Source organism: Ooceraea biroi, chromosome 9 (genome assembly GCF_003672135.1).
Source record: "Ooceraea biroi isolate clonal line C1 chromosome 9, Obir_v5.4, whole genome shotgun sequence".
Lineage (NCBI taxonomy): Eukaryota > Metazoa > Arthropoda > Insecta > Hymenoptera > Formicidae > Ooceraea > Ooceraea biroi.
The window spans coordinates 5,844,401-5,860,726 of NC_039514.1; the positions used below are offsets into that span (position 1 = coordinate 5,844,401).

The 16,326-nt window shown below is 32.9% G+C and overlaps 1 protein-coding gene across 4 annotated transcripts; it reads left to right on the top strand.

Moving 5' to 3' along the window:
* Window positions 1-1,852: 1,852 nt before the first annotated feature.
* On the top strand, window positions 1,853-16,313 carry LOC105279631 (ATP-binding cassette sub-family G member 4). Of its 4 annotated transcripts, none has more exons than XM_011339518.3 (13): window positions 1,853-1,981; window positions 10,109-10,394; window positions 10,508-10,691; window positions 11,105-11,228; window positions 11,464-11,609; window positions 12,227-12,350; window positions 12,940-13,054; window positions 13,318-13,446; window positions 13,669-13,790; window positions 13,944-14,112; window positions 14,361-14,617; window positions 15,363-15,496; window positions 15,823-16,042. In XM_011339518.3, the coding sequence occupies exons 2-13, from the start codon at window positions 10,184-10,186 to the stop codon at window positions 16,040-16,042; spliced, it is 1,935 nt and encodes a 644-aa protein (XP_011337820.1). In that variant the 5' UTR covers window positions 1,853-1,981; window positions 10,109-10,183. The 4 variants fall into 4 exon arrangements, with proteins under 4 accessions (XP_011337820.1, XP_011337819.1, XP_011337821.1 ...); XM_011339517.3 differs by lacking the exon at window positions 1,853-1,981 and adding an exon at window positions 6,823-7,035; XM_011339519.3 differs by lacking the exon at window positions 1,853-1,981 and adding an exon at window positions 9,365-9,659.
* Window positions 16,314-16,326: the final 13 nt, after the last annotated feature.

Here is a 16,326-nt window from a genome sequence, read left to right on the forward strand (position 1 = left end):
TATTTGGCTCCAAAGTTTGGAAATTTTTGATATGAATCTAGCTTTCGTTTACTAGAGACATTTTATATTGTTGCATTATTATGAACATTATTACGATTCAAACTTGTTGAAACTAGAAAGCAATGGGGATACGACGAAATATTCGCACTTTGATTAGATTGGGATAATTGTATTACATTCTCATAAAAAGAGATACGTGAGTTACTGTAAATGTTACGCTATAAGCATACATAAATCAGTTGTGAAAATATCATCATCATTGACCCTTGCTTTTATCAGAAAGTGAGCTACATTTAATGCCATTAAAGTTCAGTGATACTATATCAGTTTGCAAGCGGGTTGACGCGTTCCTTACTGCGCAATGTTTACATACAATAGTCAGATTTAGAAAATACTAAACGTGACATCAAGAACTCGGAGATAATGCACGTGCGTTATCTTTCTTTCACGTGTATATCAGTAACTTAATTAAGTTGTAAATTCTTACAGTTATGCTGTAACTTATGTCTCTTTTTCCAACCAGTAATACAATTGAATATATATATATATATATACACTTTTTAAACTTCCGATCTGAATATAATAAGTAAAAGTATCTCAGTCGCAACAGGAGTAGAAATACAGAAGTAAAAGTATTAAGTACATATTTTGGTATAGATATTCAATATAAATACTTTTTTTCTCGTCGATTTCTTTTATCGTCGATTGCCAAATTTGAGATATGAAGGGACAAAGTTGAATGATCGAAGTCGAGGAGCGTAAGAGGTAGTTTCATAAAAATTTTCGAGTAATCTTTTATCTAAATACGTTTGTTCCAAGGTACAAATCAAATCAAAGGTATTGCATGATAATGCAAACAAGTAATACATGATAATGACTCGATGGCCGTGTCTGCATTTTTTCTTATATGCGTATCCACGGTTATATACATTTGTTATATTTTATCCTTATTTATTCTTTTGCTATTGGCAGACTTTAGTATCTTTTTATCGATATGAAGTTAAAATAAAATAACTTTCCTTATCCATTAAAAGCTAACATGTCCAGAAGAATGTCTAGAAGTTGATTATTCACGTGAAGAAGAATTATTATTTAAGTTTTAAATGAGTTAGTTCGAATAAAGTTTTAAATCTGTTTAAACTACAACAACAAACTGTATAAATAAGCTAGTGTAGTGTAGTGTTGTACCGTGTATTACAAAATGCAATTCACTTAATGACATACTCCTAAATGATACATGTAAATCCTCAATTTATATTCTTGTCTATAATACGTAATCTTACCATAACAAGTATGTAACACGTATTTAAATATCAGTGTGCCAGCTTTATATTTATGACAATGTAACTTCCATGACACGTTAGTATGTACGTAGAGCTGCGAAAACTTTAATATTACTTTACTTAAATTATATTATTTTATTCTCATTATTTTCATTAAACTGAACATACATCGTTTCAACAATACGATATTGAAATAAAACACTTTCGGAAAGAAGAATTTTTTCAAGAGGATGCTTATAACTTAATTATCCAATAATATTAAACGATTAATTATATAAAATTGCAGTAATCATATTTAATTCGGTTTTAACAAAACTTTAACGAATTCCTGCGCAGAACATTACTGCTCTTTGCAATGTAATACTAAAAGAATAAGGATTCTAGGAAGAGACCTCTCGAAGAAAATTGAAGCTTCAGTCACGCACGTGAAGCAAATACCCTTAGGTCTCTTAACACTTGGGAATATCAGCGCTCGAAGAGGAGAAGGGTTGAGATGTCAGCGTTGCTCATGCGTGAGGTGGGAGGGAGAGAGAGGGGGAAGGGGGGGAGCTCGAATGAGAGAGGAAGAAAAACGGGGACTTGTGCTTCGAGTTTGGTACTCTATCCTTGGACGTGGACGGTTCGCATCCAGTCCTTTGCCTTCAGTTCTGGTCTCGCTCTTGGAGAGAAAACACTTGAGAAAACTGTCTGCCCGCTTCGTAAGTAATTATATTTGCAACAAGCGACGATTCTATGTAACAATCCAATTTTGTAACTCGATTCCGTGATCAGACAATGCGCTTTATTACTCTTTCTTTCTCTCTTACTGTTAAGTATAAATTTTTATACTTTCATATCCCGTTCACTTGTCCGATCGTGCAAGTAGCTTCGCGCGTTCTATGCGTCACAGAATGCTATCGCATGCTGCATCCTCAGCGATGTATTATCACTCTTAGGAAAGAGAAAGAACGGAGCATTAGAAACGTTTGGCGATTGCCAAATGTCAAAAGTTACGGTCAAGTTGACTTATCGCGCGACCACGTATGATTGACTCTTGATTTGGAGTTAAAAATATGCAATAATAAATCGCGAGATGCACATGCTAGGAAATGACGCGCTTGTGCGTGTATATACTTATCTATCTTGGATACTTTGCTGAAAAACGATAGTTCTTCCTGTCTTCCAATCTTGCAACACAAAGACCTTCATTTTACCAAAATTGCGTAAGCGAGAGAATGTCAAAGAAAGTGGAACTGCGTATTAAAGGCGATCGACGCGGCTGTACTCTTCGAGGAATATTTTATTACAATTCATCGGAAAGTCAAAATAAATCAATTAAATAGTGTTAATTTTGATTAAATGATTAAATCGATTAAATGATGGATATATCCGATTATCGGATATGTCCGATCATCTTCTTTGTCTTGATACAATTTAATCGGATATATCCGTTTGTTACTATGCAATTGATTATCTGATTAGATATTTTTCTCGTACGTATCGATCAATGCTAATTTTATCAAAATAAAAAAAAAAGAATAGCTGCATAGTCTTCTCGCTCGCCGCATCACAGCAGTTAAAAAGAAATTGCAATAATTAAATATCCGCGCATAGGTCAATAAATTTTTCTCTCGAAAAATACGGCACATGCTTCGATAAAATAATTCTTCGATGTTAATCGGCTTTCAGATTGCCACATTCACGTAAAGTCGTCATTGAAGATCAAATTTGTATGTGTCAACGTTGTCTTGACGTACTAATGTTTCGTAATAAGACATGCCTCTGTAATATTATACGTCAAACAGATATCTCGCCGATTACCTTTATGCTTCTAACAATTTTACATACTCATAAAAAATTCAAAAATCGCTGATGAAATGCATGTCATGAAATATTCTTGCGAAATGGCATACCCGGCGACCTTGATGTAACCAATCATACATCAGGTATGAAGAAATTTTTTGAAGAAAGAGTGAGGTACTTATTTTTCGCCAGTGATGAATACAAACAACAAGAGAAAAATAACGACCAATAACTGGCAATTAATTGAATTTATTAAATCACAACGTTTCGGTCATACTTCTGACCCTTATCAAGTGAACATGTAAGGAGAAAATTGTGATTGTAAAACTGAAAATAACAAATTATCAAAGATTGAAATACAATAAGTGAAAACGAATACAATTAAATGCGATGTAAAATCTATAACAACTTGTTAGTGTGCTCCTCTTGATGCAAAATAATTGGATTATTCCAATTAAAATCATGGTTCATATTAGAATGGTGTGCACTAATTACAGAGTGATTGCTGAAATGTTTCCTAATATCAGATCTATGTTCTTTTATACGTGTGGTTAAGTTTCTTTTCGTTTGTCCTATATATATAGATTTTATAGATTTAATATAGATTTTACATCGCATTTAATTGTATTCGTTTTCACTTATTGTATTTCAATCTTTGATAATTTGTTATTTTCAGTTTTACAATCACAATTTTCTCCTTACATGTTCACTTGATAAGGGTCAGAAGTATGACCGAAACGTTGTGATTTAGTAAATTCAATTAATTGCCAGTTATTGGTCGTTATTTTTCTCTTGTTGTTTTTTGAAGAAATTTGTCAGCCTTTATTTATTTTCATCTTTTTCGAGAGGACATTCATTAGCTGCCTGATAGATGTAGAAAAGTATTAGGAAATCATGGCGAGCATTTTGGAAATTGATATTTATTATTTTTTTGTAACTAAAGATTCAATTTCCTCAAAAGAAGCACCGAATTCATTTGCGCACCTAATTAATCCCATCTATCTACGATTTACTCGATATTGGTAGATAAGCGAATGATTAATGATGTGCTATATATCCAGTAGTGAATAATCAGCAATCTCAATCTGTATAATTTTCTACTTGTAAAATTACTCTTTAATTCTATCGCTGCAATCCCATGTAAAATAGGCTGATCATTATTTTCTTCGAACGAATGTTTTCTGTTCTGCAGTTTCCTTTCACTTGAAGCATTTGTCAATCTCTTGGTTGGACTTTGTTAGTCAGCCCATGTAATGTCATGGTCATCCACATGTTTGCTTCCAAATAAATAAAACGAGGATTTTATGTACGCTTTAATATATTTCTTGCTATGTTATTTCCTCTTTTCTAATGAGTTCTTATTAACATGGATATTTACGAGCTTGCCAATGTCCGACCTCTGCAAACTTAATTAACATGATTAACGTCGCATGTACTACTGATATGTACTGTTGAAATTCCCATTCGCTTGAAAACTCATTCCTAGACAGCGAATGAACTTTTTTAAATAACTCTTCAATGGCTCAACTCGAGAATTCGTAATGCCTGTTAACGACCAAAGGTCGTTGTCCTGCTTCAGCAATGTTTCCAAACGAGGGGAATTTAAGCGGGCTCTAAATTGCCTGATCGAAGCTTTTGCAAGTTTGACAACTTACTAAAAATATATAAGAAAGCGCGCGCACGTTCTCAACGAACGAAGTAATGAATGTGCGGCCACTCGCATGAATAAGACGGATATTTGACAACTGAATGAGTGATAAATGCGGTTTCTCAACTAAATAGCAGTAAATATTAGGTTGGTCAGAAAGTCCGTGTGGATTTAAAAATTAATTCGTTTAATTAATTAATTCTTAAATAAAAAGAGTGTGCAGATTTGTTTTTAAAGAAAATCAAATGCGAAACTTTTTAATTTCTACTTAATTAATTCTGAAAAATAAAATTAATTAAAAATAAATTCTAAATTTCTTAAAAATAAAATTAAGAAGTTTTGCTTTTGAATTTCTCAAAAAACCAAATCTGCCCAGACTCTTTTTGGTCGAATATTTCAAGAATGCGTGCCAGATATCGAACACGCGCAGATATGCATATAAATGATTTTACATTTCTATATTGTTTGACATTTTAACATATGGAAGCTTAGTTATTCGGATTGTCAAGACTTTAAGTGTTTGTCTGCTTATCTGTTCGCATTGTCTTTGATCTCACTGCTGCTCTTACGCGATAACATAATAATTCCAACTCACATATCTCCTGAGTTTTATATCTGTTTTCTTCGACAACATTTCCAAAGAATATTTAAAGAGAACATATCCCAAGAATACGTCCAACTATATGATAGATATTTTAATGGTTTATTTGGAATCAATAACATTTTATCAGCTTGATAAAGAATATCTGTCATCGAATCTGTACTGTCGAATGTGTGAGGAGAGACACTTCGTCTTAACAAACTGAATAATCTTTCTGTGTGAAGGCGTGAATTTTTTCTCTTCAAAATAGATTTTATTACTTCCTTACTGCGAATGGACATTTTACTACAGCGATAATAATAGAGGCCGTTTAATGATGATGTAATTGTGCTTATAATTTCTATTGTAGAATTTTTTATCGATTATTATTTATAACTGGTGTGGTTTAAGATTTTCACTTTTATATTTAATTTTATAAGTGCAAAAAGAATATCGAGAAAGATTAATTGCTCTCTATGTGGATGTATGCATACATATATAATTTAGAAAAAAGTTGTTATGTGAATGTATGCATATATAGGGATAATTTAAAAAAAAGGTTTTGCGTCATGATACAAGTAGGTGATGATGCTGCAATTTATTTATATTGCATTGACCTGAAAGTCCATCCAGATCTTTTTATCATAATTCAAGCGTAAAACTTTGTATTAATTCATACATGTTAATTAATTAACTGAAATATGTATTAAGAATTAAGACAATGTTTTGCATTCAGAGTTTGCTAAAAAAATTCACGTAAACTTTTCGGTCAAATGTTTACGTTGATAGAATTAAGTAAAGTTTTTGTTTTACATTTATGTAATTATTCCAAAATATAAATAAGGATTAAAGATTATTCGTGACACTAGATATACGTTATCAAATACATACATACATATATATATATACATATATATATGTATAAATCCATCTTTTATACGTACGTATGACGTACATAGTCGTTACAGTTATAGTCGACATACTGCATAGTCGGCAGTATCAAACAAAGAAGCAATCTTTGTGGTACGCTTAATAAATATTTATGACACTATCTCGATTAAAGTCCACATTTTTGCTAGCCTAGTTACATCTGCGAGTCTTATTACATTTCTTCATTAAATCCAAGAATCAAAAGAAAAATATACTCAATTTTTATGCTATTATCCTCAAGTTTTTGTAATTTCTTCTTATCCATTATTTTTATCGCTAATTGTTCCCGTAAAACTGGCGCGTCATCATCTCAATGTTGTTTGGCACTTTGTTCGACCGTTTCCCGCTATCTGCAGCTCTCGATGGAAGAGAAAACGTGATAATCGATCGAGCGATCATCTCGATGTAAAAGTCCGTAGGACACGTCTCTCTTGAACTTTGCGCGAACTACTCATCACTCTGTGTACAATAATTAATCATCGGCTTATCTGCCGATGCAAGTGCCTAAGAACAGTCTAAAAGTTGCACTCGGGGGAACTTGGAACGCATGAGCCAGAGCGCATGCGAGTTGTAGGACAACCGAATGAAGGAAATTATATATTGCCAGGCTCCCTTGTCCGCCACCACAGTTCTTCATTGAACATTCGGAGAGCCAGACGATCGCACACACGGTGCCTTCTGTGATCCCTTTAGTGTGCTGTCCCCGGCACTGGCCATCGGATGCACTTTGCTGCTTCTGTTTATTCTCGTCATTTCTACAGTCCTAGTGTTTAACATCGCGCGAACGACATCTTCTTTCTTCGGTATACCGGGTGGGTACTTTGCGTGGATAATTTATGCAAAAGTGCGAAATCCGATGAGGATCGAGCCAAAGTGCGCAGTGGCCGAATCGGGCCCCATAGTTCTTTTTTTTTTGTTTTCTTCGTTTGACTTAATTAGCTATAATCAGTCAATTGTCAAGCAACATCTAGAAATGTGAGTTTCATTGATCAACAAACTTTGATTGATCAAGCTTTGCTATATACGTAAAAATAAAAACCTCTCTTTCTCAGAATGAACATGACATTAGCAACATAAATACAATATTTTTCCAGTAAATATTTAATTAAGGATTAAAAATATTGAAAGTATAATATTGTGCTAGTATTGTATCCATTTTGAAAAGAAGTTTAATTGTTTGATTCATTTTCAAAAACTCATAAGATTTTCGATTTCTATGTTTCTTTATCATTTTTAATTATTTAATTTTTAATTTAATTAATATGTGCTTAGAACTATGTCTTTGTGAACTGTTTGATTCTGCGAAAATCGCTACTGAATGCATTTATTACAGCTATAAAAGTTATTACCGTCTGTAAAAAATCAGTACGTAACAAGTATTACGTATATTATTCACAAAGACGTGGCTTTTTGAGTCGAATGGCGCCTCTTTTTGACAAAAACAAGTTACGACGTATTAATATGTATGAAATATTGATTGAATATTCAATTGTATGTGCATGGAGTTTTGCACTCGTGGATCCATTACATGATAAATTACATGATGTTTTTTCATCAAAAAACCCATAATCAAGTTCAAGTAATTTGTGCTATGATTGCTGATGCAAGGGATTTTGCCTTCAACTTTATTTGTGCATAGCCGCGTAAAAATGTATGTAAAAAGTATGCAAGAAAAATGTATGTAAGAAGAAGAAATATGATCACGCTTGACGTATTCCGTATCTAGGTGACATGAATTTTAAACAGAAAAATTCATTGTTATTTGATTGACCGAAAAATCCGTATCGATTTCTTTTAATAAAACTAAATTAATTTTTAACACAAAGTTTTGTGTTGCCGGAAGTTGCCTGCGTGAATCTTTTTAGTAAAATTAAGATGCAAAGCTTTGTATTATTTCTGCTGTGAGGAATTCTGCGGCGTTTCGATTCTGAAAAACTTGTTTGTAACTCTTCGCTTCCCTCTCGATGAATAATGTGGTAACCGAGACGGTAAACGCATGCATGGACGCTTTCGACCGTAAAACTTGATGGATGAGTATGTGCATATATAAGTCAGCCATATCGGATACCTTCCTTAGAGATCGACATCCACCTGCATGCACATGCTACAAACGAGTGCATTCTGTAGCAGCAATTTATCGGTATCCCGATTTGTCGCTAGCAAATATCTGATTTTTCAGAATTTTCTCTTTGTTGTATAATTACATCCGGTAAAAATTGCCAACAGTTTGAGAGAGATTCAAGTATTCTATGAATATTTGATGAATTTTATGGTGATCTTTCTTAAAAGATAAAATGATAATGTCTTTTTTCGTGCATGATGTGTGTTTGTTTAATATAATACATTCGAGAGAAAAAAAGAGTATGTGTAAAAAATAAAAGAAAAAAAGACGCATTCTTAGATATTTGATGAAGACAGTAACGAAAACATATCGTTTGTTATGTGTCTCGCTTGAGATTGCGAGCAATCAAGAACGATTTATTAATACTTATCGCACGAATAGTGATCACAATCCAAGCATTTTGCTCTATACGCATTAATGCGATGACATCAAACCCCACCGAACGCTCTCTTAATACGTTAAATATTTTGCTTCGTATTTAGCTTATCGTAGTTTATAATTTAAACGGAAGAGAATTATTGCGTAGTATAGCATCGTTGGTGACAGTTTTCTTTCGCTTCGTATATGTATGTGCGATACCGAGTTCACGATATCTTTGACGTAATTTACAAAGAGAAATGCCATTATTGCGGACAAACAGTCGCTCGAGTGGACATCCGCTACAAATAGATACGAAAGTGTTGTTACTAGTTAGTTTTGCTTTAGAAAAGATCTGAACCTGTTCATGGAAGATATGAACAGGTACACGTCCAGATAAAAAAAAACCTGTTGGCACAACACGTTTTATGCTCTCAAAATTCAAGTTAACGATGAAAGGAAACTATTAGGACACTATTCAGAATATCCAAAGGGCTTCTATCACAGCTTTGAAAGTGATTCCGAAAACGGAGTATAGTGATTGCTTCGAAAAATTGTTGAATTTTTATTCAGTTACGCGTATTTGTGTTTCATGAATAAATTTGATATTATTTAAAAGCGAAAATAGAATTTCTTTTACATTGTTAATTGAATACTTTATTTTATCTTATGGACAATTAATAGCTCATTTATATACTTGTGTATGAATACATGTGTGTGTACGCATTCATCCATTTATAGATGTTGTCAGATTGGGTTATACGCAGCAACTGCCGGGGTAATGAATCATCGCGTAATGAACTAGAATTATTTCACAGATATCAAACTACCTTTGCTCCCACATCGACCGACAAGCTATCGTAAATATATTGAGATGAACATGAATATAAACTGCTAGTTTAAAAAGCAGAGGACACACAGTGATTCCGCAAAGACTTTGTAAACTTATAACTAAACGTACGTAAATACGTACGTATGTATCTGTAGCATAGATGACTATAAGGAAATAGAAGTATATATATAATTATTTTATCTACTTAAATCAGCAAAAACTAATTGTAGATCTTGATTTAGTAAGAATTGTAATGTAATTAAGTTATAGTTATGTAAATAGATGTGTTTACGTAAAGCTCTATGACGTAAATGATATGGATGAACTGAAAGTTCGTTCTGATTGTTAGATAAAATTAAAAGACGATTTTTCCTGTTCAGATACAACTTTATTCATCAATCTGTGCATCGATTTTTATCGATAATCTTTAGCCATTTTTGAGATAGATTCATGATTATTCTATATAGAAGTTGTCAGTTTTCTGAGCGAAAAACTATTCGAGATGATTTCAGAGGTTTTCGGAAAATCAAACTTTCCACGCATATTTATGAGAATGGCGAATTTTCTGTTCCAGTCTTCTGTCGCATCGACGTAACAGATGAGCGTTCGAGCATAATCATCATTCGGGTGTGCACGGAGAGGATAAACAATGGAAGTATTGATGATGGAAGCGAGCAATCGGCAGGAGGCCAATGCGCCAGCAATGCCAGTGTGCACGGCTGACCGCAAATCTCCGCCTAAGAAGAAGCTGGAGGATGTCGACGACGATACGTCCAGCATTACACGCGGCAACGGCAAAGAATCGATTGACATAATCTTCGAGAACATCACATATACTGTGAATCTCGGCTTCAGGAAAGGTATCTTGATCGGCGTAATCGTGCTATGGAATATGGAAAATAATATGGAAATATTATTTAATTTTATATATATGAATGAAATCAATTATGCAACATTGCATTCTTAATTCTAGGACAGAAGGATATTTTACACGGAATTAATGGAAGGCTTCCCAGCAAACAGTTGATCGCCCTGATGGGGCCGTCTGGTGCAGGAAAGTCTACGTTACTCGATATATTGTCTGGCTTCCGCGTAACCGGAGTGGATGGTACTGTATTTGTCAATGGTCGTGTGCGGCACCTCAACTCTTTCCGGAAGTAAGTGGAGCTTTTAACTGATTTATCAAAACTGAGATTTTTCCATAATTATCTAAAACACACTTGCACATGTAAAAAACTATATGTAAGAAAACAGATTATAATATATTCATAAATGTATTTTTATATCCATTTTTTTAAATAAATAGAGTAAATATTTTTGTTGTAACATTTTTCTGAATGTTGTTGATTCAGAAGCTATTGCGAAAATTGTCTTTTCGCGATATGAAATAATTATTAAAAACTTTCCTTAAAAATTATCAAAACTTGAAAACACTCAATAATTCCTGATAATTAACAGTATGACAATTATTAACAATTGTATGAAATAGAAATTTTTATTTTGCGTATTTATGTTGATCGTTAATATCTACTACACTCTTTTTTTAACGCTTCGTTTATTTTGTCTTCAGGTGCACCGCTTACATTACACAGGAGGATCGATTGGAACCTTTACTCACTGTACTCGAAAATATGAGGGTTGCCGCCGATTTAAAGCTGCCGACGGATACCCCACGATACGAAAAAGAAACAATAGTACGTAGAAATTTATTAACACAGAATAATTTACCAGATTATAGCCAAATATAAAACAAATAGAAATGTATAACAATTAATAGATTATGAGTAGTTTTCAATTATCGCGGCGGTGGAGAGAGATTCGTAAAGTAAAAGACAGTTGTCAAAAATTCAGTTTGTAACGAGTTTCTTACTTCAGTTAAATATTATACATTAGCTTTTAATATAATTCGAATTACTTATTCTGTTTTAGATTGAAGAAATTCTCACGACACTTGGCTTGTATGAGCACTTGCATACGAGATCCGGCCGTTTAAGCGGCGGTCAAAAGAAGCGACTGTCCATCGCGCTGGAATTGGTCAATAATCCCACGGTGATGTTTCTCGACGAGCCCACTACGTAAGTACATAACTATCATTAATGTTATGTAGGTACAGTAAAGCATTGATTGTATCATTTAGTGATATCTGATCTTTCTAGTTGTCATACACTTTGAAGCTTGCTTGAAACAATTAATAATTCAATTCAAATCAATTAGTATTATCAAAAATTTTGAATATTTTAATTAGCTAATTAATATCTTCTAATAATTTCTAATAATAAAACGCATTCACTTTTAACATGATTAGCATTTTTATATATGAACACAATATTTTAGGTTCTTCTTTTTTTATAAGCCTTCTTTTGTATCGACGATTTAATGTATTATATTTAATGTATTATTCGAATAAATTAACGAAACCAACAAATTATAGAAAAAAGAATGTTCAGAAAAAATGTACTAATAAATTAAATATTCGCATACCTCTTTTTATGTATCCAAACAAGATAAGTATATCACTTTTTAAAATTAATACTTTAGGAAAATATTTCATTTGCTTTCTTCTTTTTACGAATACAGATTAATAAGTATTGACTAATAATATCACAGCATATATTAATGTAACAAAAGAAATCATCTATATAAATAACATTCTCATGCTTGTGTTTTTACATTTGCATTTTTTGCCTTGCAGAGGTCTGGATAGCTCATCTTGCATGCACGTCGTAAATCTTTTAAAGGTGCTGGCACGACAGGATAGAACAATAGTTTGCACTATACATCAGCCTAGTGCGTCCCTGTTCCAATTGTTCGACCAGGTGAGCAATAACATCTAGAAATTATTTCTAATTTCTGATTTCCTTAGCAAAATTCAAAATTTATTAAGAATTTATACAATGCATAATTTGCATTAAAATAGTGTTTGAATTCTGATAAAAGTGTCAGCATGGACTTTCCGGTCAACCCAATATGATGCATCTCTACATGTATGAAAGAGTAGTGTCACACGTGTGTGTGACAGCAAGATATATTTTTACTTTATCATCATATCAATAGAGAAAGTCCATCTCTTCAGTATCTAAAATAACAAAAGATGAGAGACGTGGTTCATCTATGATGAGCGGTTTCTCAATCACACGATAGAGAACGTATTAATCTTAGAAGGAAATCCTGTATAGCTGTAATCTTGATGATGATTCTGAAATATGTCGTAACATACACAAATAGACATATTTCAAGCGCATTAAAATCAGAGGGAGCACTTTCTCGTTGTGTTTGTGGCTTTCCTTATGTTAGATTATTTTAACGATAGGCACTACATTAGATTTGTGATTTGTGATAGAATATTATTCTACATACAATTATACTTATAATTATTAATTATTAACAAATTTATGGTTCTTACAGGTATACGTGTTGGCAAAAGGAGACTGCTTGTACCAAGGTGCAACGCACAAATTAGTGCCATATCTTGAAAATATGAAACTGCCATGCCCGATGTATCACAATCCCGCCGATTACAGTACGTATGATAACATAAGAAGTATGAAGTGCATTCCTAAATAATTATTTAGAAATCATTTCATTTATTTTGTTATATCTTTGAATTAATAAATTATCATAAATAATCATAAATGACAAGAAAACTTAAATATAATAAATATAATATCATACATATAAATATAATATAATTACTTTTTACTTGATTCTAACAATAAGCATCAGACAAAAGTTGTTTAAAGAACATCAATGAATTGTATATTTACAATATATCACTGTTTGCAGTAATCGAGCTTGCTTGTGGAGAATACGGTGAAGATAAAGTAGATATATTGAAAAATGGATCACAAAATGGGAGAAATTTGCAGTGGTTCGACAATCCTGAAGCTTTGAGAGATGCCAAAACTTTAAGAGGTAAAAATCGAAAAATACATCATCGTAATACCATTAATTGTTTCAGCTCTTATAATGTATACTTATAAAGTTATAGCTTATAATGTACAAAATAAAATGTTCTTCTTCTTTTTGGAGAAACACATCAATGTTGCATGATCGTTAACGCGTTAGATGAAATCTTATTCTGGCATATATACGTATACAAATATAATATCTATGTAAACTCTGTTTTTTTTTCAGCGGTGCATCCCTTGAAAGACTCACATATAATGCAAAAGAATAGTGGTATACACGCAACAAATTTTATTCATCAAATTAAAGTTCTACTTAGACGTGGTCTCATCATGTGCAAACGAGATACGGTATGTTTCGCGTACGTTTTGTATACATTTATTCATAAATTTATAGCTTCTTAATCATTAATAGACATATATCTTAAAAACTTTTAAAATATTTACGTGGCATCTTTTTATCTCATCATAATCGCACACTGTGCTTATGTTGTTTTATTGCAGACTCTTACGCATTTGCGCATCGGAGTAAACTTACTTGTCGGTGTGATGCTTGGTTCGGTCTTCTTGCGATCGGGTGCTGATGGCTCACGCGTTCTAGATAACTATAATCTTCTCTTTTCCATCCTCATACATCACATGATGACGACGATGATGCTTACCATAGTGACCTGTAAGTGAGTTTTATACGCTTCCGTTTGATTCATTATAAATTGTACAAAAGAGTGGCTCTCCGCTCTTAGGTATTACTATAAAACTAATATATATGCATGTGTTGAATGATGAAATCGCTTCAAAGATTAACTTATTATCTGTTTCTCTTGAAATTAATTTATTCAACTAAATAATTTCCCTGGTTTTCAACAATTTTTGATTATGTAATGACATTTTAACATTTAACATTTTATTCATGATTTGCAGTTCCAATGCAGATGGCTATTCTTCTAAAGGAGCATTTTAATAGATGGTACAGCTTGAAGGCATTCTATGTGGCAATAACAGTGATTGACGTGCCACTCTCGATATTCTGCTGCATCCTATTTAGTTTAATTGTCTACGCTATGACGGCGCAACCACTGGAAATAATACGATTCTCCATGTTCTTAATCATCAGCTTGATGATAATGTTCATAGGACAAGGTACCGGTCTTATGATAGGCGCTGTATTCAACGTTGTAGTAAGTAAATAATAATAAATAATATAAATTATTAATTACTAATTACTAAGTAAATAAACATTATGTCATTAATTCCATTACATCATTCCTTATACAGGGTGTCTGACATAAGGCGAAAAACCTCTCGCCCACAGGTATCGTCAAACTGAATTAAAAAGTCCTGTACCATTTTACAAACAACCACGTAAAATTTCGAGTAATTAAGTAAAGAAAGTTCTCTAATTCAGCGAACGCGAGGGAAGTATGAATGAATAACGTAAAAAACTAGCCGCGCGCGCGACGCGATAGCAGCGAGTATCGGATTACAGCGGCAGGCGAGACGACGCTTCTAAGAAATACGACAACACTTTCTCGGCAACTCGAGCGCGTGAATGAGACGCTGAGAAATTATTGTCCACGCGTCGTCTCGCCTGCCGCTGTAATCCGATACTCGCGTTCTTCTAAGAAATACGCCAGCGCGTGCGCGGCTAGCCTTTTTTTACGTTATTCATTCATACTTCCCTCGCGTCCGCTGAATTAGCGAGCTTTACCTGTACTCTATCTGTGGGTGAGAGGTTTTTCGCCTTATGGCAGACACCCTGTATAATTGTGTAACATCATGTTAATGAATATATAAGATCTATACAATTATCAATAATTTCAAAACATTTTTTATGATTAAGTTGCACTTTATTATTACGAATCTTGTCCTAAAAATGTGTAATTTCCAAAATAAAATTTAATGAAGATATTTTGAATTTTACAGAACGGTACATTTATGGGACCAACATTGTCAGTACCACTAATGATGTTTGCTGGATTTGGCGTATCGTTACGCGATCTACCGTCCTACCTAAAGTGGGGAAGCTATCTTAGTTATTTACGTTACGGCCTAGAAGGGTAAAGATTATTCTATGCTTCATTAACTTTTTCTTCATTATTTAATATTACTTTTATGTTAGATATAGCCAACAGATCACATCTTTTATATTTATAGTTCTATCTTTATTGTTTGAAGAATTTATTTTTATATTTATATTTATAAAACATTGAAGAGATTTGTTTGTATCTTCAATTTATTCGTATTTGCACGCATCATTATTTATATTCATATTTATAAAATTACTTTCTCATGTGTTGCGTGTTTCTGTATGATATATTTAAAATCGTATAAATATAAAATATTAACTTTACGTTATACAAATTATATGTATATCTTTTCGCAGCTTTGTGGGTGCAATCTACGGATTGAACAGGCCTGTTCTACCCTGTGAGGAAAAGGGTGAACTGTACTGTCACTACAAATATCCTTCGAAATTTCTCTCGGACATTGCCATGAATGGGGATCAATTTTGGAACGACCTCATCGCACTTACTACAATACTCGTCATCACGCGATGCGGCGCATATCTGCTTCTGCGATGGAAGATTGTATCAATGCGATAGAGCTGATACGAACAATGCATTGAAAATACTGCCAGTTTATTATCAGTGATCAAAAAGTCTAAATTTATCATGTATTTCTTTATAAGAATTAAATTATTACTTATATATCTGTGATACATATTAAGTATAGAATTTTCGATTACTGCTAACAAACTGGCAATATTTTCATCAGATCTGTGAATATATTAGATTATTATATGCATGTAATGTATACGTATAGATATATTCATATGTCATATTTAATTTATTTTACAATATATGCTAATGACTTTTACGCTTATTAT

What these genes read in the sequence shown, in the direction of transcription:
- LOC105279631 (XM_011339518.3), top strand. Translation starts at nt 10,184, where the DNA reads ATGGAAGTATTGATGATGGAAGCGAGCAATCGGCAGGAGGCCAATGCG. An exon ending in AGATGCCAAAACTTTAAGAG is followed by an intron (nt 13,447 to 13,668) that starts GTAAAAATCGAA and finishes TTTTTTTTTCAG; the next exon opens with CGGTGCATCCCTTGAAAGAC. An exon ending in GATGCTTACCATAGTGACCT is followed by an intron (nt 14,113 to 14,360) that starts GTAAGTGAGTTT and finishes CATGATTTGCAG; the next exon opens with TTCCAATGCAGATGGCTATT.